Source organism: Syngnathus typhle, linkage group LG12 (genome assembly GCF_033458585.1).
Source record: "Syngnathus typhle isolate RoL2023-S1 ecotype Sweden linkage group LG12, RoL_Styp_1.0, whole genome shotgun sequence".
Lineage (NCBI taxonomy): Eukaryota > Metazoa > Chordata > Actinopteri > Syngnathiformes > Syngnathidae > Syngnathus > Syngnathus typhle.
The window spans coordinates 12,005,430-12,028,289 of NC_083749.1; the positions used below are offsets into that span (position 1 = coordinate 12,005,430).

At 44.1% G+C, this 22,860-nt stretch overlaps 1 protein-coding gene across 8 annotated transcripts in view; it reads right to left on the reverse strand.

Moving 5' to 3' along the window:
- Positions 1 to 22,860, reverse strand: part of fbxw2 (F-box and WD repeat domain containing 2) — a 133,775-nt gene that overhangs the window by 57,734 nt on the left and 53,181 nt on the right. For all 8 annotated transcript variants that reach the window (XM_061293887.1, XM_061293884.1, XM_061293886.1 and 5 more), the window contains one exon: positions 68 to 201. In XM_061293887.1, the coding sequence (XP_061149871.1) occupies positions 68 to 201 (134 nt within the window). The remainder of the gene's footprint in view (positions 1 to 67; positions 202 to 22,860) is intronic.

Sequence of the window (22,860 nt, forward strand, 5' to 3'; positions counted from 1 at the left end):
ACACACACACACACACACACACACACACACACACACACACACACACACAAGGTTGAGTTAGGCAGACCTTGGTAACCCATTCAGTGTGTCCCGTCAGAGTGTTGAGACAGGCACCGGCTGCCAAAGCCCAGACCTTCACAGTGAAATCTGCAGAGCCGCTCACCAGGATGTCCATCTCATCATTGTAGTCCACACTGAAAACTGGGCAGACACAAACCAAATTATACAAATGAAATTAACAAAATTACATCAAAGAAATTTCTGGCACTAACACAAGTGTCACTGCCAAACTTTGTGTATAGCCAAAGAAAAGAAAAAAAGACAAGTACCGTAAATCCCGGACTATAAACCGCGACTTTTTTCCAAAATTTTGAACCCTGGGGCTTATAGTCAGGTGCGGCTTATATAAGGATTTCTTTCGTGATTTTTCTGATGACTTGATCAGTTCTATACACTGCGGTATCTTGAAGAAAAAAACAACAACAAAAATACCATTTTGAAACACTACTATGGCTGCTGCTTATTCTGGCTGTGTTGCTTGTGACTATTATGAGCTTTAGTAGGAATGCACGCTAGGTGACCTGCGTCAAAGGGCTCTAAACCCTTCGTCACAGGCAATGTTGAGAAACACATGTTAAAGTATGTTATAAAAACTTTAAAAAGGCTTTCTGTGAACGGTCTTTCTTTGTAAAAAAAACGCGTGTGCACGTGCGGCTTATAGTCCGGTGCGGCTTATATAAGAAAAAAACTAAAATATCCCCCAATTTTAGCTGGTGCGGTTTATAGTCCGGTGCGGTTTATAGTCCGGAATTTACGGTAGATTATTATTGGATGCAGGATTTCAAGGGTCAAAATACAGGATGTTTTTTTCATTGCAATCTCTTACTTCATTTGAGAAGCAACTTCCAAACTTTACCGTTTTTTTCCGTGTATAGTGCGCAAAATTTAACGAATTTATTGTCCTAAAATCTGGGGTGCGCATTATACATGGGTACAAATGTTTTTTTTTTTTTTTTTTTAATTATTTATTATTTTTTTTTTTTTAGAAAACAAAACCAACAACAGGACTGACCGACAAAGTCGTGGAACAAAAAGACAGGGTGACATTACCAAAGACAGGAACAGAAAGCAAACAGACATCATGACAGTAACACATGCAATGATCCGACGGTGAGCGAGGGGCAGACAGGACTTAAATACAAAACACATTACATCGATTGAGGTGACACAGGAAGAGAGGGGCGACGCGAACAGAAACTATGGCAACCTAGACACATAGCAAAACTGGGGACGAGACGTGACAAATGTCCCTCGAAATGAAACTTGAAATCACCAAGTTTTGGTTTCCAAGGGTGTTTTTATTCCTCTTCAACGTCTCTCCCATACAGAGCCGCCTTTTTCACGTCCGCACGCCTCTTTCCCGTGCGCGCACGGAGCGCGGTGGTGCGTTTATGGGCAGTCGGAGAAATCAACGCCAACAAAAAAATTACATCCAGCCTAGTTAAGACCATACCAAAGACTATAAAAATGGGACCCATTGCCTCCCTGCGTGTGTGACGATCATTGGGACTTTAAAAAAAAAAAAAAAAAAAAATTAATAAAAAAAGATTCATAAAAATTGGGTGCGTATTATACATGGGTACAGGCTTTTTTCCAGCATCAGCATGCCATTTTTAGGGTGCGTATTATACATGGGGGCGCATTATACACGGAAAAAAACGGTACTTTTTTTCCCAAGGAACTGAAATATGAGTTTTAGTAACCAACAAAAATGACAATTTAATAAATGTACAGCTGGTTTTCTACTTTTATAGAATCAACAGCTTCTCTTTATTACATTCACATTGTGCATAGTCTTCTTTCTTTTCGTGTCTTTGAAGTGCTAGTCAGATGAGAGTTTCCCATGTCTTTACACAGTCTTTTGCGTTGTCATTGAATTTAGCGAGATCTTTCAAGCTGCAGGGGTTGGGTAGGAGAGGGCAGACAAGGCAGTGCTGCATGGTATGGTCCTCTTTTCTACATTCACAGAGGGTTGGGCTGGTTTTGTAGCCCCATCTGGCCATAGCAGCTTTTGATCTGCCTGTTCCTGTTCTCGGGCGTTTGAATGTCTTCCACCGGACCCATGATGCTTTTAAGCCGGGTGGGAGATCTTCGGAAGGGGGGATTGTGCATAGTAGCTGTTAGGAAATACGTCAAATATTATCATTAGATTCTATGTATCTATATGTGCAAGATCTTCCACATTATGTGACAGTTTGACCTTGTGCCCAGGGATTTCCAACCGAGATGGAATGTTAAGAGAACAATGGTGTTTTTCATGGTTCAGGATGCATGTCGCTTTAAAAAATGACATCCTGGTTTGAACAATGACATCGTTGAGAGGTCCATACTGCTCGCCTTAAGCAATAACATGCTTGTTTGTCTGACATCATGAGATGAACATACTGCTGTGAACAAGAGAAGCTATACATTTGTCTAAATTCCACCCATTGCATTTATTCAATAAAAAGGGGCCAGCCTATGGCTGGAGCGCGGTTCGGGCCACACACAGGGTGTGTCTCGGGCGCCCTCCTGCATGAGTCGTTGGCCTGATGAAGACAACTCTCGGTCAGACGAAATTCCATCCATCCATCCATCTTCTTCCGCTTATCCGGGGCCGGGTCGCGGGGGCAGCAGCTTCAGGAGGGACTCCCAGTTCCCTCTCCCCAGCCACTTCATCCAGCTCATCCCGGGGATCCCAAGGCGTTCCCAGGCCAGCTGAGAGACATAGTCTCTCCAGCGCGTCCTGGGTCGTGCCCGGGGTCTCCTACCGGTGGGAGGCGTCCAGGAGGCATCCTGATGAGATGCCCGAGCCACCTCATCTGGCTCCTCTCAACGTGGAGGAGTAGCGACTCCAAGTCTCTCCCGGATGACCGAGCTTCTCACCCTATCTCTAAGGGAGAGCCCGGACATCCTGCGGAGAAAACTCATTTCGGAGTCGGAGTCAGCTTTATTGTCAATTCCTTCATGCCAAGACACACAAAGAAATCGAAATTACGTTTCCTCCATCCCACGGTGACGAGACACAGTACACGAGTAACATACAAGTAAATAACGGGGGAGAGAGTTCAGGACCCCAAAAGCCTGGAGATCGCAAACTTCGCCAGAGGCGAGCAGTGCTTGCATCCCACCACAGAGTCCCGGCACCATTCGCGCATTCCACCTCCTCGCGATGTTCCCCCTCGTACAATGGCCCGGTCCGCCCGATAGCACGCTTGTATCCGGGATCTCGTTCTTTCGGTCACGACCCATAGCTTGTGACCATAGGTGAGGGTAGGAGCGTAAATCGACCGGTAAATTGAGAGCTTTGCCTTTTGGCTCAGCTCTCTCTTTACCACGACGGACCAGTACAGAGTCCGCATTACTGCCGACGCTGCACCGATCCGCCTGTCGATCTCACGCTCCATCTTCCCCTCAATCGTGAACAAGACCCCAAGATACTTAAACTCCTCCACTTGGGGCAGAATCTCATCCCCGATCCGGAGGGGGCATTCCACCCTTTTCCGATCGAGGACCATGGACTCGGATTTGGAGGTGCTGATCCTCATCTCGACTGCTTCACACTCAGCTGCGAACCGGTCCAGTGAGAGCTGGAGATCACGGCCTGAAGAAGCCAACAGCACCACGTCGTCTGCAAAAAGCAGAGACGCGATGCTGAGGTCCCCAAACCGGACCCACTCAACGCTTCGGCTGCGCCTAGAAATTCTGTCCATAAAAATTATGAACAGAATCTGTGACAAAGGGCAGCCTTGGCGGAGTCCAAAACTCACTGGGAACGAATCCGACTTACTGCCGGAAATGCGGACCAAACTCTGGCATCGGTGATACAGGGACCGAACCGCCCTTATCAGTTGGCTCGGTACGCCGTACTCCCGAAGCGCCCCCCACAGAACCTCCCGAGGGACACGGTCGAACGCCTTCTCAAGTCCACAAAACACATGTGGACTGGTTGGGCGAACTCCCATCCACCCTCGAGGATCCTGCTGAGGGTGGAGAGCTGGTCCACTGTTCCATGGCCAGGACGAAAGCCACACTCCTCCTCCTGAATCCGAGGTTTGACCTCCTGACGGACCCTCCTCTCCAGCACCCCTGAATAGACTTTACCAGGGAGGCTGAGGAGTGTACCGTTTTTTTCCGTGTATAGTGCGCAAAATTTAACTAATTTATTGTCCTAAAATCTGGGGTGCGCATTATACATGGGTACAAAAAAAAATTTAATTTTTTTTTTTTAATTTTTTTTTTTTTTTTTTTAAGTCCCAATGATCGTCACACACGCAGGGAGGCAATGGGTCCCATTTTTATAGTCTTTGGTATGGTCTTAACTAGGCTGGATGTAATTTTTTTGTTGGCGTTGATTTCTCCGACTGCCCGTAAACGCACCACCGCGCACGGGAAAGAGGCGGCTCTGTATGGGAGAGACGTTGAAGAGGAATAAAAACACCCTTGGAAACCAAAACTTGCCCCTCGTCGTGACTCGGAGCCGCAACAAATGTTTCGGATTTGTGTAGGGTACATTGTGAGACAGCAAACGAGCAGGTGATCGAGCAAGCCTTGTCTGATACGAGAGCATTGCGGTCGCATGGAGCGTGTTTGAAGTGAACAGCAGAGAAGAAAGGAACAAGGCAAAGTGTTGTGAAATAAAATATTACCTGTAATACGGATTTAGGTAGAGAACTGAACTCTCGCTCTTTATATAGCTGACGTGTCTTGCGCATCCGTCTGCGCATCTGTAATGGCGGCCTCCGTGTGATATCCGGTTTGCGTGTGTGCGAGAGTGAGAGAGAGAGAGCGAGAGAGAGAGAGTGCGAGAGAGAACGCTCAACCGTAGCGCGCCGCCGACCGAGCCGTCAGACAGAGCCGTCGCTGAAATTTAGAAGATATTTTTAAAGTCCTGATGTACTTTCTAAAATTTAAGTGGACCTCAGTGCGCACTGCGCAGGGAGCTTAATTTGGTGCGGTCGCGCAACCGCAGCGCGCCGGGCGCTCACTGTCGCATTGCTTAAAGAGCGCCTTTGTGTTTTAGGATGAACAGCAGAGACCAAAGGAACAAGGCAAAGTGTTGTGAAATAAAATATTACCTGTAATACGCATTTTGTTATTTGCTGATTGAAACTGCTAATTAAACTGTGAATTGAAACTAATAGGAAGAAAACAACTCTCGCTCTTTATATAGCTGACGTGTCTTGCGCATCCGTTCTGTGCATTTTATTTCACAACACTTTGCCTTGTTCCTTTCTTCTCTGCTGTTCACTTCAAACACGCTCCATGCGACCGCAATGCTCTCGTATCAGACAAGGCTTGCTCCATCACCTGCTCGTTTGCTGTCTCACAATGTACCCTACACAAATCCGAAACATTTGTTGCGGCTCCGAGTCACGACGAGGGGCAAGTTTTGGTTTCCAAGGGTGTTTTTATTCCTCTTCAACGTCTCTCCCTTACAGAGCCGCCTCTTTCCCGTGCGCGGTGGTGCGTTTACGGGCAGTCGGAGAAATCAACGCCAACAAAAAAAAATACATCCAGCCTAGTTAAGACCATACCAAAGACTATAAAAATGGGACCCATTGCCTCCCTGCGTGTGTGACGATCATTGGGACTTAAAAAAAAAAATAATAATAAAAATTAAAAAAAAATTTTAAAAAAAATTCATAAAAATTGGGTGCGTATTATACATGGGTACAAGCTTTTTTCCAGCATCAGCATGCCATTTTTAGGGGTGCGTACTATACATGGGGGCACACTATACACGGAAAAAAACGGTAATTCCCCTGTAATTGGAACACACCCTCCGGTCCCCCTTCTTATCATCTTGATAATTTTCAAGATGGCGGCGCGTGCACACTCAGCGACCTCTCTCTGTCCCGCTCGTGAGGTGTTTTGTTCGTTTAATGAGTGTTTGTCCAAAGGTTTTGTGTGTTCGTCTCGTCGTACTGAGTCATGCTACAAGTACAGCAGGCAGGTTCTGCTTGACATCGGCGAAAGCGAGTTTTGTGGCGTTCTGGACTTTGAAGCGGGGACATTAAAGGAGCTCGGACTGCTCCGTCCTGAAACGTCGCCGGACTCGCCTGCTATTCCTCCCCCGGTTAGGGAGCGTCGGAAGCGGTGTGCGCGGAGGCGTCCGGGCCAGGCTGGCGACCAACCCAGCTCGCCCGGCCCGTGCCTTCCATTCTTCTGGCGAATGTTCGATCGCTGGACAACAAAATGGATTACGTTCGCCTGCTGAGATCTACGAACCGGACAGTGCGTAACTGCTGTGTGCTCGTGTACACTGAGACTTGGTTGACTGTCAACATTCCGGACTCTGCTGTACATCTGGAGCGGCTAGCGTGCTATCGGGCGGACCGGGCCATTGTAAAAGGGGGAAAATCGCGAGGAGGTGGAATATGCGTCTACATCCGTGACGAATGGTGCCAGAACTCTGTAGTGCTATGCAAGCACTGCTCGCCACTGGCGGAGTTTGTGATCATTAAGTGCGGTCCTTTTTACCTGCCAAGGGAATTTACCGCGATTCTGCTAGTCGCGGTATACATCCCGCCTTCCAACATCGAAGGCGACGAGATCGCGGCTCTTAGTGAACTGTACCAGGCTGTCAGTGAACAACAGACGGCGCACCCTGATGGTTTCACCATCTTCGCTGGGGATTTTAATCATGCTAACCTGAAGTCTGTTTTTCCGAGGCTTCACCAGCATGTTAATTTTCCAACACATGGCGACAACTTCCTGGACCTGGTCTACTCTTCACATAAAGAAGCTTTCAAAGCCGCCCCACTCCCCCATCTTGGACTTTCTGACCATATCACTGTTATGCTTTTGCCCGCATACAGACAAATGGTGAGAGCATCCAGGCCGGTTCGCAAGCGGGTACGGGTATGGCCTGAGGGTGCCTCTGATGCGCTTCGTGACTGCTTTGGCACTACTGACTGGGACATGTTTAGGCGGGCTGCCACTTGCGACGATCGGACAGACATTGAGGAGTATACTGTCTCTGTTTCCTCTTACATCACGAAGTGCATTGATGATGTGACTCACTCGAAATCCATCGTCACTCGGGCTAACCGGAAGCCATGGCTGACAGGGGCTGTCCTCGGGCTGAGGGCCAGGGACAAAGCCTTCAGAGCGGGGGATGAGGCTGGCTTGAGGGCAGCGAGGGGCGACCTGTCCCGGGGCATCAAGGAGGCGAAAAGGGCGTTTTCTTGCAGGGTTACCGCCCACTTCAAGGACAGCAAGGACGCACGGAGCCTTTGGCAAGGCATTCAGACTATCACGGACTACAAGCCCGCGCCGCAGAGCTGTGAAGGCGACATCCGTCTGCTCAACGATCTCAATTGCTTCTTTGCTCGCTTCGACGCTCAGAACAGCACTTGCCCGCTGAAGGCCCCTCCTGCCCCACAAGAGCAGCCCCTGTGCCTCTCTGCTGATAGCGTGAGGAGGGCGCTGACGGGTGTCTTCACGGACATGTTCAACATTTCCCTGCAGCAAGCCATCGTCCCTTCGTGTGTCAAGGCTGCCACCATCGTACCTGTGCCGAAGAAACCTGCCCCGTCCTGCTTCAATGACTACCGCCCCGTGGCACTGATGCCCATCATCATGAAGTGCTTTGAGCGACTTGTCATGGAGCACATCAGATCCATTCTACCCCCCACCATAGACCCCTTTCAGTTTGCGTACCGAGCCAAACGGTCTTCTGAGGATGCCATCTGCTCTGCCCTCCACTCGGCCCTCACCCACCTGGAGAGTAGGGACTCGTATATGAGATTGCTGTTTGTGGACTTCAGTTCTGCCTTCAACACTTTTTTGAGGGAACAATTTAAAAAAGTTAGCTCCTACCTTAATGCTACGGAACGTCATCGTCCTCTTGTTTGTCTCTTCACGTCCGTGCTGGAATGATATCAAATGATTCCAAAAGCGCGAAAGAAAACAAGAAACTCAACTTGTTCGTGAGTACACCGAAGCAGCAACGCTTGTTTCAGAGGGGAGTGCACAACTAGCCGCGAAGCTACAACACACGGCTTCATTGCTAAAAACCAACAAGCGCGTTCCAAACATGGGTCCGAAGAAGGCATCAGCGGCCCCCCTCTTTTCGGTGGAGGAGACCGAAGATATTAAAAAGGCGTTGGACTCACTGAAGAAGTCTCGGTTGTTAGGATGGAGCAGAAAGCTATCCTCAAGCTGGTCGAGGAGGTCAAAGCTCTCCGCCTCCGGAATGCGGAGAACGAAAAGAAAATCACCTTCCTGGAAAGCAGGGTTGCTGACCTGGAGCAATACACCAGAATCAACGACGTGATCATCTCCGGAGTTAATATCAAAGCCCGATCATACGCCCGGGCAGTGGCCGCTGGCGAGGGAGGTGAGCCCGATGAACTGGATGTTAGCTCCACGGAGCAACAGGTGGCTACTTTCCTGCAGTCCAAGGGGATACAGCTGGACTGCGACAACATCGAAGCTTGCCACCCTCTGCCCAAGAGGAGCCCCGGAGACAAACCCGCTGTCATCATGCGGTTTGTCAACAAAAAACACAAGATTGCACTATTAAAACAAGGAAGAAAGCTGAGAGGAACCGACGTCTACATCAATGAGCACCTGACCAAGCACAACGCTGATATTGCCAAAAAAGCACGCTACCTGAGGAAGCAGAAAAAAATTCAACATACCTGGACTACAAACTGTAAAATATTTATCAAGCTCAATGGAACACCGGAGGAAGCAAAAGTGCTGATGGTAAGGAGTATCGAGGAGCTGGATAGATACCAATGATCATCATGCAGGACTGTAAGGTAAACTCTACTCACAACCATGACACACATCGAAAGAAATCAAGCATCTACACCTGAAGACAACAGTAACATACCTCAGAGGATTAGTGAACACGACAAACTGGAACTCCAATCATTTCAATACACTGACCACAGTTCACTGGATATGGAACATGATATAGACCCGGATAACAACTTCTTTAACTCAATCAACAATAACTGCAGTTATTATACTAATGAGGAATTTAATAGAATCAATACAGATAGCAGACTGTCTATTATACATATTAACAGTAGGAGTCTGTATGCCAACTTTACAAACATTAAGGATTATCTTCATCAGTTTACTCGCCCATTCAACATTATTGCAATAACCAAAACATGGATCAACGCAGTAAAAGGGGAGGACTTTGAGCTGGAGGGATATGACTTTATACACATAGATCGACAAAACAAAGGTGGAGGAGGAGTTGCGATATATGTGGAAAAGACATTAAACGTCAGGGTGATACAGGATATGTCAATGGTAGTTAACAACATATTGGAATGCATAACAATTGAAATACTTAAGGAAAAAAAGAAAAATGTAATCATTAGCTGTATATATCGGACACCAGGTTCCAGCATTGAACTGTTCACAGAATGGATGGAGGAGGTATTTTCAAAGGTCAGTTGCAAAACAATTTTCATCTGTGGAGACTTCAACATTGATTTACTCAATCCAAACAAGCACAAACTGACCGAACACTTTGTTAACACAATATATAGCATGAACTTGTATCCAAAAATCACTAGACCAACCAGAATAACTTCTCACTGTGCCACTCTTATTGATAATATATTCACAAATGACATTTTAAACAACACCATAAGTGGGTTATTAGTCAGTGACATCAGTGACCATTTGCCAGTTTTTATGTTTTTTGATGACAACTATAAAACTATCCAACTGGCCAAAAAACAGGAATACAGAAGAATTAAAACAGAAGAAACAATAAACGCATTTAAAAATGGTTTAATGTCACAAAACTGGGATATTATATACAATGAAAATAATATTAACTGTGCATATGAGGAATTCTTAAAAATTTTCAAAAGGTTATATGACAAATACTGCCCTGTAAAAGTATATAATAGGAAACTAAAGTATGTAGATCATCCCTGGATTACAAAGGGCTTACAAAATGCCTGTAAAAAGAAAAATACACTTTACAGAGAATTTATAAGACAAAGAACTCAAGAGGCAGAAAATAAATATAAACAATATAAGAATAAACTAACTAATATTAAAAGAGCTGCTAGAAAAGAATACTATAGTAAAATAATAAATGATAATAAAAACAACACCAAAGAAATATGGAATATAATGAATACTGTAATAAAAAATGGCTCTAAAAAAATTAATTATCCTAAATATTTTATTATCAGGAATACTGATAAGCATGATATGCAAGAAGTGGCTGAAAACTTCAATGCATTCTTTGTAAATACGGGATCTGATCTGGCCAAAAAATCCCAGATTCAGTAACAACTGAGGAGCAATGTAATAGTTTAATAGATAGGAATCTGAGCTCAATGTTCCTCAAAGCAGCGGATGAGAAAGAAATTATAAAGATAGTTTCCCAATGCACAAACAAGACATCCAAAGACTGTGATGACATTGACATGAGTATCGTAAAACGAGTGATTGAGGGGATCTCTAAACCATTAACATACATCTGTAACCTATCATTTCAGACCGGTATATTTCCAGATAAAATGAAAATAGCAAAAATCATACCTTTGTCTAAAACCGGGAACAAACACCACTTCACAAACTACAGACCGGTATCATTATTATCACAATTTTCTAAAATACTGGAAAAACTTTTCAATAACCGACTGGACAAATTTATAGATAAACATAAAGTACTCACTGAAAGTCAATATGGATTTAGATCCAACAGAGCAACATCACTGGCACTAATTGACACAGTGGAGGAAATTATGAACGCAATAGACCTAAAACAATATACAGTTGGGATATTCATTGATCTAAGAAAGGCATTTGACACAATAAATCATGAAATATTATTCAATAAATTACATCGGTATGGCATCAGGGGGAAACCATTAGCTTGGATCAAGAGCTATTTAACAAAAAGGAAACAGTTTGTGAAGTTGGGTGACACTTGTTCAACGTGTTTGGACATTAGTTGTGGCGTCCCTCAGGGGTCAGTGTTGGGCCCTAAACTTTTTACATTATATATAAATGATATATGCAAGGTATCACATAATTTGAAGATGGTTTTGTTTGCAGATGATACAAATATTTTTTGTTCTGGTAGTGATTTATACACCTTAACAACACTAATAAATAATGAATTAAGCAAATTAAAGGTATGGTTGGACAGCAATAAATTATCCTTAAACCTAAGCAAAACAAGAGTAATACTTTTTGGTAATCACAGAACTAATTTGAAAATAGAGATAAAGCTGGATGGGGTTAATATTGAAAGAGTGAATGAGATTACATTTTTAGGGGTGATAATAGATGATAAGATCAGTTGGAAATCACAAGTTAAACATGTACAAACTAAAATCTCAAGGTGCATCGCAGTATTAAATAGAGCAAAACAGGTTCTGGATCATACAACACTTCGCATCCTTTATAATACATTAGTCCTTCCATATTTTATGTATTGTGTAGAAATCTGGGGTAATAATTATATAAGCACAATATATCCACTTATTATTTTACAAAAAAAAGCAATACGGATCATTCATGGGGCAGGATACAGGGATCATACAAATTCATTATTCTTAGAGTCAAAACTCATCAAACTCAAAGATATAGTGGAATTCCGGACAGCACAAATACTTTTCAAAGCAAAAAATAATCTGTTGCCAACTAATATTCAGAATCTTTTCATTGGGAGGGAAGGGGGTTATAAATTAAGGGGGACATTTAATTACAGGATTAGGAAGGCACGTACAACAAAAAAAACATTCTGTATTTCAATATGTGGAGTTAAATTATGGAATACTTTGGAGGAAACGCTCAGGGAATGTTCAAACATCTATCAGTTTAAAAAAAGATATAAAGAAGAAATTATTTTTACAAGGTACAGGAATGAGGGTGTATGAGTACCAAGGGGTGCTTAGTAATTATTGATTTACGTTTCTTTGTTGGTTTTGTTTATCTGTTTGTCTTGTTCAGGCTGTTTTTATTTTTTGTTTTTATTTTGTTTATTTCTACCATTCAGGTATTTTGTGTTGTATTTGAGGTATGTATGTATGTTAAGTGTCTGTGTGTGAAATATACGTACGTATTAATAGTGTGTTGGTACATGTTTAGTGTCTAGCGAGCAGCAGGTGGGAGATAATTTAGTAATTTAGTACTTTGTTGGGATAACTGAGGCAAAATGATTTATGGCTGGGTATTTAGGGATTATTAAATAGGGGGTGGGATTAAATAAATTATACTTCTTCCTACTCCTTTTCAGACATATGAATGTGACTTATGGTTCTTTTGCGGCTATATGTTATATGTATGAATGTAGGTACGTCTGTATGTGTATATGCATGTATTTTGTCATGTCTTTTATTGTGTACAATAAGCTTATTCTTTTTGTCACATGTTTGACATAAATAAACGAAACGAAACACCATTGTGCCCCAACGACTCATCTACAAACTCGCCAAGCTGGGCCTCAGTACCTACCTCTGCAACTGGCTACTAGACTTCCTCAGTCAGAGACCTCAGGTGGTACGTGTTGGCGACAAGATCTCCGCCAGCATCACGCTGAGCACGGGGGGCCCCCAAGGCTGCGTGCTCAGTCCGCTGCTCTTCACCCTGCTGACGCATGACTGCGCTGCGACCTACAGCACCAACCGCATGGTGAAATTTGCTGACGATACGACTCTGGTGGGTCCCATCACCAAGGACGACGAGACTCTATACAGGTTGGAGGTTGACCTTCTGACCACGTGGGGCAAGGACAACAACCTCCTGCTGAACGTCAACAAGACCAAGGTGATTGTTGTTGACTTCCGGAAAGGTCACACCCAACACCTGCCGCTGACCATCGACGGTGCTGTGGTGGAGAGAGTGAGCAGCACCAGGTTCCTGGGGGTGCAGATCAGTGAGGATCTCTCCTGGTACACCAACACCGCATCACTGGCGAAGAAGGCCCAGCACCGCCTGTACTTCCTGCGGAAACTCAGGCGAGCGTGTGCTCCTCCGGCTGTCATGACTACATTTTACCGTGGCACCATTGAGAGCGTCCTCTCCAATTGTATTGCTGTTTGGGGTGGTAGCTGCACTGACTACATGAAGGCCCTCCAGCGCGTGGTGAACACGGCTGATGAGATTATTGGTGCTTCACTCCCCTCCTTGAAAGACATTTACACCTCCCATCTCACCCGCAAGGCGACCACGATTGTGAGTGATGTGAGTCACCCCGCTCACTCTTTGTTCGATCTTCTGCCCTCTGGGAAGAGGTATGGGAGCCTGCGCTCCCGCACCACCAGACTCACCAACAGCTTCATACTCCAGGCTGTTAGGATCCTGAACTCTCTCCCCCCTTCTGTGTAGCGTCCTGTACTTTTGCGCTATATTCTGACTGTCTGCTGTATGCACACTTGCTCCGTTTTGCTCCTCTTATTTACTTATTGTGTTGTTTATTTATTATTTATTCATCACTCTTATTATTCATTGGTTGTGCCTTCTTGCTTTTATTTTGTGTTGTTTGCTTGTATGTATGTCGTGTACTATGTCTTGTCACCGTGGGATGGTGGAAACGTAATCTCGATTTCTTTGTGTGTCTTGGCATGTGAAGAGATTGACAATAAACCAGACTTTGACTTTGACTTAAAGAGGGGAACCGCCACCCCAGTCTGCCAATCCAGAGGCACTGTCCCCGATGTCCACGCAATGTTGTAGAGGCGTGTCAGCCATGACAGCCCCACAACATCCAGAGCCCTTAAGAACTCCGGGCGGATCTCATCCACCCCCGGGGCCTTGCCACCGAGGAGTTTTTTCACTACCTCAGTGACTTCGACCCCAGAGATTGGAGAGTCCGCCTCAGAGTCCCCAGGCCCTGCCTCCACAATGGAAGGCGTGTAGGTGGAATTGAGGAGGTCTTCGAAGTATTCTCCCCACCGACCCATGTTGTCCCGAGTCGAGGTCAGCAGCACGCCATCCCCGCTGTAAACAGTGTTGACGTTGCACTGCTTCCCCCTCATGAGACGCCGGATGGTGGACCAGAATTTCCTTGAAGCCGTCCGGAAGTCATTCTCCATGGCCTCGCCAAACTCCTCCCACGCCCGGGTTTTTGCCTCAGCAACCGCCGAAGCTGCGTTCCGCTTGGCCATTTCAGTCCCCAGAAAACAGGGTCCCTGGTAAAGACGGCGGAGTCCTCGTAATGAATTCCGAGATACTGGAATTCGGTCTACAGATGTAACTTGTAGACGTAAAAACACCTCGTTGTGTTGAAAAATTCCAAGGTGTGTGAATAGTAACACGTGTCACTCCATATTGTGTTGCATGTAACATAGAAGGAATAAATAATGAATTTCTGTGGAAGCACAGGCAAGAATTCCTCACCAGGAAACTGGTCGAAGCAGGAGTTGCCACAGGAAGTCATTGTCCCACTAAAGCAAACATTCCAGCTTTAGAAATCCCTAGGATTTGACAGTTGGACTAAATTGACTAAAATGGGTAGGAGTCAGTGTCCCTGACAATGTATCAAGAGATGAGAAGTATATGTTAAATAAGTTACCTAACTTGAGGCTAGTGTGATTAAAAGTGATGAGGCTGCAAATGTTTGTCAGACTGAAAGACAATGAGGCCACAGTGCACAGACACTGTTCCAGTCGCAGGTCAAGGCGTGGCTCAAGCAGAGGAGCTTGAGGCAAAAGCTCTTTCTGCTCCTATGCAAAACATACATTTAAAAGACCTGAAACCTCCCTCATATAATCAGATTATTAGAACTCCTGTACAAACAAAAAAGTATGACCAAGAAAACAAACATCAGCGTTGGATCAGGGAGGCCATTGAGATCCGCAAGCGGGGCCCGAGGACCATCAACAGGGACGAGGGAGCCTACATGCTCTCTACAACCTGGAACAGTGTTTTGGAGAGGTGAACTGACAGCAGAGGGCGTGACTCACCTGTCAAATCTGACAGGTGAGCCACGCCTTCATCCATCAGCTGATAAAGACGCGTCACAACCACATCAGTGACACTCTGATGAAGGCGGAAGAACCCGCCGAAACATGTCAGGTAAATAAACCTAAAACAAATTGTTTGATATAGAAGAACCAGAGAAGTAATCAATGCTGTTAAATTTCCCCAAAGTATAAACAATGCTGATGTATGCGAATGACCCAGGTGTCAAACCTTATTGGAGGATAAAGGCCACTATTATGACAAAATAGTACATATGTGTCAAACTCACGGCCCGCGGGCCACATCCGGCCCGGCATGCAATTATATCCGGCCCGCGAGATCCTTTTATACTATTGTTACTAATGGCCCGACGATATGAAGCGATAACACAATAAACTACAGATCCCATAATGCAGTGCTTTCGCTGCCTTGCCGAGCGTCTTTCCGCGGCAATCAGGACAAGTGCTTGTTGCTGCAAGTTATTGCGAAGCTAGCCCCTCATGATGCAGAAGAGAAAAGTTGATTCTGAAAACAGAGCCTTTAAAAACCGATGGGAGGTTGAGTATATGTTTACTGACATTGCCGGTAAGCCCATTTGTCTCATTTGTGGCGCTAATGTGGCTGTATTGAAGGATTTTAATCTAAGACGGCACTATGAAACAAAACATCTGGATAACCTGAAAGACCTGAATGCAGAGCCGAAGATACAGACGGTAGAAGAGTTAAAGAAGAAGCTGACATTCCAGCAGACGTTTTTCACCCGTGCAAAATCACAAAGTGAAGCTGCTGTGAAAGCGAATTTTATCGTGGCAGAGGAGATCGCCAAAGCAGGTTATTATTGCTGAAAAGCACAAATTGTTTTTATATTTCCAGGTTTTGTTTTGTTTTGCAGCATGTTCATATTTTTATCTTGTATAATTTTGACAGGAGATATTTTTATGGAGAGTAAAATCATTTGGGATATTTAAAATTTAACTTTTTTATTTAAAATGACATAAAAGCAAAGAAAATCAAACGTTTTGATTTATTATTTTAATGTTTACTTGAGAGGCGGCTTGGTGGCGCACTTGGGTAGCACGTCCGCTTCACAGTTAGGAGGGTGCGGGTTCGATTCCACCTCCGGCCCTCCCTGTGTGGAGTTTGCATGTTCTCCCCGGGGTCGCGTGGGTTTTCTCCGGGCACTCCGGTTTCCTCCCACATCCCCAAAACATGCTTGGTAAGCCGATTGAGCACTCCAAATTGTCCCTAGGTGTGAGTGTGAGTGCAAATGGTTGTTTGTCTCTGTGTGCCCTGCGATTGGCTGGCAACCGGTTCAGGGTGTCCCCCGCCTACTGCCCGATGACGGCTGGGATAGGCTCCAGCACGGCCGCGACCCCAGTGGGGACTAAGCGGTACAGAAAATGGATGGATGGATGGATGGATGTTTACTTGAAGTACAAGCACTGTCACGATTTTAATTTATTTTTTCTGGCGTTTTTTTCTTTGCAGCATGTTCCAATTTCTAACTTGTATAATTTTAACTGGATATATTTTTATGGAAATCAAGATATTTTAAATTACCGTTTTTCCGTGTATAGTGCGCAATATTTTACTAATTTATTGTCCTAAAATCTGGGGTGCGTATTATACATGGGTACAAAGAAAAAAAATTTTAATTTTTTTTTTTTTTTTTTTTTTTAAATAAAGTCATGGTACAACAAAACCAACAACAGGACTGACCGACAAAGTCGTGGAACAAAAAGACAGGGTGACATTACCAAAGACAGGAACAGAATGACAGTAACACATGCAATGATCCAACGGTGAGCGAGGGGCAGACAGGACTTAAATACAAAACACGTTACATCGATTGAGGTGACACAGGAAGAGCGGGGTGACACGAACAGAAACTATGGCAACCTAGACACATAGCAAAACTGGGGACGAGACATGACAAATCTCCCCCGAAATAAAACTCACCTTTCTTCTTGTTTGTTGTCAATCGCGCATCGCATTCAGCCATCCTGCCCAACACACTTAGTAAAATTCATAATTGACGACACATCGTTTTATGCGATGGTGCAATCGATGGTGTGTTATTGTCAAATATTGTTTGTTTTTTAATCTCCATCGCGGACCGGACGTCATACGGAGGCCGCCATTACAGATGCGCAGAACGGTTGCGCAAGACACGTCAGCTATATAAAGAGCGAGAGTTCAGTTCTCCACCTATTAGTTTCAATTCACAGTTTAATTAGCAGTTTCAATCAGCAAATAACAAAATGCGTATTACAGGTAATATTTTATTTCACAACACTTTGCCTTGTTCCTTTCGTCTCTGCTGTTCATTTCAAACACGCTCCATACGACCGCAATGCTCTTGTATCAGACGCTCGCTCGATCACCTGCTAGTTTGCCGTCTGTCACAATGTACCCTACACAAATCCGAAACATTTGTTGCGGCTCCGAGTCACGACGAGGGGCAAGTTTTGGTTTCCAAGGGTGTTTTTATTCCTCTTCAACGTCTCTCCCATACAGAGCCGCCGTGTGCGCACGGAGCGCGGTGGTGCGTTTAGGGGCAGTCGGAGAAATCAACGCCAACAAAAAAATGACATCCAGCCTAGTTAAGACCATACCAAAGACTTTAAAAATGGGACCCATTGCCTCCCTGCGTGTGTGACGATCTTTGGGACTTAAAAAAAAAAAATAAAAAAAAAAAGAATTAAAAAAAAAATTAAAAAAAAAATCATAAAAATTGGGTGCGTATTATACATGGGTACAAGCTTTTTTCCAGCATCAGCATGCCATTGTTAGGGGTGCGTACTATACATGGGGGCGCACTATACATGGAAAAAAACGGTATATAAAGTTTAAGTTTATTTATTCCAGAATAACATTCCGATCCATTTGTATTTATATTTATGTTAAAAGTTAGTTTTAGTGTGTTCAATAAATGTTTGTTCTGTTCGACCCGCGACCTGAAGTGTGTTTTGAATTTTGGCCCCCTGTGCAATTGAGTTTGACACCCCTGAAATAGTAAAACCAAAACGTCAAATAGAGGATGACGTTTGCGCAACGTTGTTTGTTGATGTTGTTTGTGTACTGTGTCTTTGTTGTGGGCCCTTGTCTTTTCCTTGTGTTCTCTGTGTGTCTCTGGGTGTCTATGTGTTAAAATGATGAAATTGGCTAAAATAGTGTGCAAAGAAATTTACTAGACTGTGGTCTATTGGATTTGCACCACATCACAAAAAGCAAAACGATTTTGAAACTAGAAGGCGAAGAAGATGAATAAATACTTGGGGAATGCAACAGAAGGATGTTAAAGCCGATTGAATCAGTTGAAAAATGTAAATATTAGAGGTGAAAAATGAATTTTGTGAAATTTTGCGGAAATTTTAATCAATCTTTTATTGGCCAAGTTTGAGCATGCCTTACAAGGAAGTAATCATTTAACGTGAAAACGTGAAATGTTTTAATTTAGCAATTTTGGGAATGTTGAAAACTTTCCCCGGTGTGATTTGAATGTGCTGAATGATGTGAATTTCAAACTGGGACAACGTAAACGTGAAATGTTTAATGTGCCATTAAGACTGAATGGAGAAAAAAGTTGCTATAAATTTGCGAATTTTGTGGAAATGGAAAACTTTTAGAATTAAATACATGCAAGCACCCCTCGTGTGAATTTTTGGAATATGTCAAAAATGGAATGTAGTGGATTGGATGAATTATGAGAAAAGAGTGGCACATCAAAAAGTGTGAGGAATAAATATAATAGAGTGAATGGTGTAGAATAACATTAGTGTCAAGGCCTTCGTCTTCACACTAATATTAAGAAGGAGAGAAAACAAAGAAATTTGTTTGAGGGCAGAAACTGGTCCACACTGAATTAGTGTGTGGCCCTGATGAGAAATTCAAAAGAAAGAAAGAACATGCTTTCTGGAATTGGATGAAGCAAGATTGTGAATTTAAGACATTGCAATACTAAATTTAAGTGGAAAAATTGTTTGGTTGTGTTATGAGACTACTGTGATTTTTGGACTATAAGTCGCGTTTTTTTCATAGTTTGGGTGGGGAGGCGACTTATAATAAGGAGCGACTTATGTTTTATATGTTTTTTTTCAAAAATTCCCCCCCCCCTAAACAAAAAGTGAAACCGCGATAAACGAAGCGCAATGTAGCGCGGCGGTTGTTTACATAAAGGACAAAGATTGATCACGGGATGACGAAGATGACGAAGGGCCCCACGTACTACCGGCATCATTAGCGGCTTTGTTTCTAAGTGACACGGCGGACGAAGAGTTTGAAGGATATAAGGATTTGGAGTGACAGAGAAGGTTTGAAAACTATAATGGCTTTTACCCACGCCCGGTCCTACTCTAAGGAGCTCTCTTTCACCTCCGTGGATTGAAGTCGGGGGCCGGCGCTTGGCCGGGTGGCTGTCCAGGGACGGTGGATGGGGCTCGGACATGGCTTTTACGCACGCCCGGTCCTACTCTAGGGAGCTCTCTTTCACCTCCGTGGATGGAAGTCGAGGGACGGTGGATGGGGCTCGGTCATGGCTTTTACGCACGCCTGGTCCTATTGGAAGTCCACGCCGCCACACGCCTGGACGTTTGTTTTGTTAAATAAAGAGCCGTTTACCAAACCCACGGCTTTCCCTGTACCGTTTTTTTCCATGTATAATGCGCAAAATTTAACCAATTTATTGTCCTAAAATCTGGGGTGCGCATTATACATGGGTACAAAATATATATATATATATTTTTTTTTTTTTCCGGATATGATACGGAGGCCGCCATTACAGATGCGCTTTCTTCTCTGCTGTTCACTTAAAACACGCTCCATACGAACACAATGCTCTCGTATCAGACGCTTGCTCGATCACCTGCTCGTTTGCTGTCACAATGTACCCTACACAAATCCGAAACATTTCTTCGCTATCGAGTTTGCTAGCGCATGCGCAGTGATACTGAGCGGCAGAATAACATCCGGTTGTTCCCAAAGATGACTTAAGTAGGAGTCAACGTTTGGGTGCGTATTATGTGGGTACAGGCTTTTTTCCAGCATCGACATGCCATTTTACATTATTATACATGGGGGCGCATTATACATGGAAAAAAAACGGTACTTTGTTAAGGCTACAATATAGTTATATACTAGATCTGTGGAATAACGACGAGGCTGATGTCAGGGTTGTTGACAAAGGACGAGGAATTTGATCGATGGATTTAATGATTTAGAGTGCACAGATGGTGTAATAATATTATTGCTTATATAATAGTTTTTTGATTTCTAATTTATATATCGTTATATGGGCCTGTGGAATATTTTGAAGTGCAAGCGCCGTCAGCGGCGCGCACACATTGTTGACAAAGGACGATCGATGGATTTAATGAATTAGAGTGACACAGATCGTTTTATAAACGTGTTATTTATGGCAGTGGTCCCCAACCACCGGGCCGCGGACCGGTACCGGTCCGTGGGTCACTTGGTACCGGGCCGCAAAGCCGCACAGAAAAAAAAAAAATTTATCGACGATCAATTAATTCAGGTCAAGACACTCGTCCCGGTCACGTGACATGTTTCCCCAGTTGAGCCCGCAAAGCTAATATGTGGCGACAGGCTAACTAACCAGGCAATGAAGCATTCAAAACTGCTTCAACACATGGAGACCAAGCATCCTGCAATAAAAGACAAACCTTAATCACTTCGGGTGTCATTGTCTCCGATTACGTCTAGATGGAACCGGCTCGTTTCTGAGAAACAAACTCAGTGCTCCCACCAATTCAACGTAATGGTGAGTTTTATTTTTGTCATTTGTACTTGTTTTTATGTCAGTCGTATCATTTTATTTCATCGTATTTATATATTTATTATAAATGTATCATTTATTTATTCATGTATTTATTTATATAAATGCCGGTCCGCGGAAATATTTCTGACATGTAACCGGTCCGTGGCTTGGGGACCACTGCTGTAAACAATCGGAAGATGATTGAAAAGTGACTAAAGAACCGATGAGGAAGTGATGTAAGCTGTTGGAAAGCCACGCGTTAAAGCTTTTTCCTGACTAATCAACATGTGTTTGATTGATGAGAAGGCGAAATTAGCTGAGTTTCCTGGACAAAACTGTGGACAGGAGGAGCCATGAGGAAGACTCTTCTTGTAGCATGTTTTTTTTCCAGTTCAAGAGGTGAAAGAATTTGATTGGCGAATGAGACAAGATTTATGATCAGTAAATAACGCCGTGAAAACCAAATGTTCTTGATCTGCACACACAACTGAATTGATTGCAGCCAAATAGGGCTTATTTCACCGTGGTTGACTGATTATCAATCGCGTGAGGGCGACGTACAGAGCTCATCTATTGGTCAACAAAGAAATGCTCTGTTCCTATTAGATCATATCCTCGAGTCAGATTTGTTCGTGGTTGCTGAACGGAGGGATTAACGAAACCAAGGATCTCAAGAGTGAAAGGAAAATCTTGGATCTGGAGTTTCATCTCAAAGAGGACACTACAGGACTAAACAGCAGCCTATCCACCCTCGTGCCTAATCACCGCAGCGGGTCCACTTGTTGCTGCCTGAAGTATTCCTGATGATCACCATTTTTACCTATACTAAACCATATCAACGCAGTGGGCTCCAGGTGGAGCCCCTGTGTGTAAGTACCTGAATACGCAAAGCTAAAGCAGTCACCATCTGCAACTGGTTGTTAGTGCCAGGCACTCTTAGCCCTGTACTGCCGCTATTTTACTTTACAGGCACGCAGCTAACGCTCGCCACGCAGCTAACGCTCGCCACGCAGCTAACGCTCGCCACACAGCAGCTTTCAAGAGCCAAAGAAACGAACGTGGAGAGGAATTAACAAAACCAAGGATCTCAAGAGTGAAAGAAAAATACGCTTGGAGCAGTATTTTCCGCCTAGGTTGAACGCGTTGCCATTACGGTCCCTCTGAGCCAGTGTTGAAACTCTGTTGGACACTCTTTTTACCACCTTGTTATCATGCCAACAAAAGTGGAAAAGAAGCTTAAGGAAGCGCTCGATATTCTGACTGCGGAATTGGAGGCCGTCAGAGTGGAGCAATTCTCAACTTGGTTGAAGAAGTTAGAACGCTACGACTACAACTCAATGAGAAGGAGAACACAATTGCACATTTGGAAAATCGAGTGTTGGACCTTGAGCAGTACACAAGAATGAATGACATAATTGTCACTGGACTTGCGATTAAACCCCGGTCATTTGCCCGGGCGGTGGCGGGTTTTGATGAGACCAACCAGGCCGACCCAGCCAGCGCGGAACAACAGATGACAGCCTTTTTCCTATCCAAGAGCATAGAACTGGACGGGCATAGCATAGAGGCCTGTCACCCACTCCCGCAGAGAAGGACAAGCGACAAACCTGCTGTAATACTGAGATTTGCAAACCGAAAACATAAAACGGCACTGTTAAAACAAAAGAAAATGCTGAGAGGATCCGACATTTACCTGAATGAGCACTTGACCAAAAAGAATGCAGAGGTCCCCAAGAAAGCTCGCTTTTTACGAAAGAACAGAAAGAGCTAATCCACATAGACAGCAAACTGCAAAGTCTATATAAAGCTGAACAGAACACCAGAGGAGTCCAGAGGGATGGTCGTCAGAAGTATAGAAGAATTGAAAAAATATCAGTGACAATCAGACAACTACACAAGGTAACAATGCTGTTTATTATGGACTGGCTACCTGTGGAAATGACTGTAGACTGAAATGGCATTTGACTGATATACTTGAACTCACAGAACATAACATGCATTCGAATATAACATTGACGCTGTTAGCAACTTCTTTAAGAATGTCAACAGCAATTGTGGTTATTATACGGATGACGATGACCAATTTTATGCCAAAATCAATGTAAATCAAGGACTGTCAATGATCCAGTTTAATAGCAGAAGCCTTT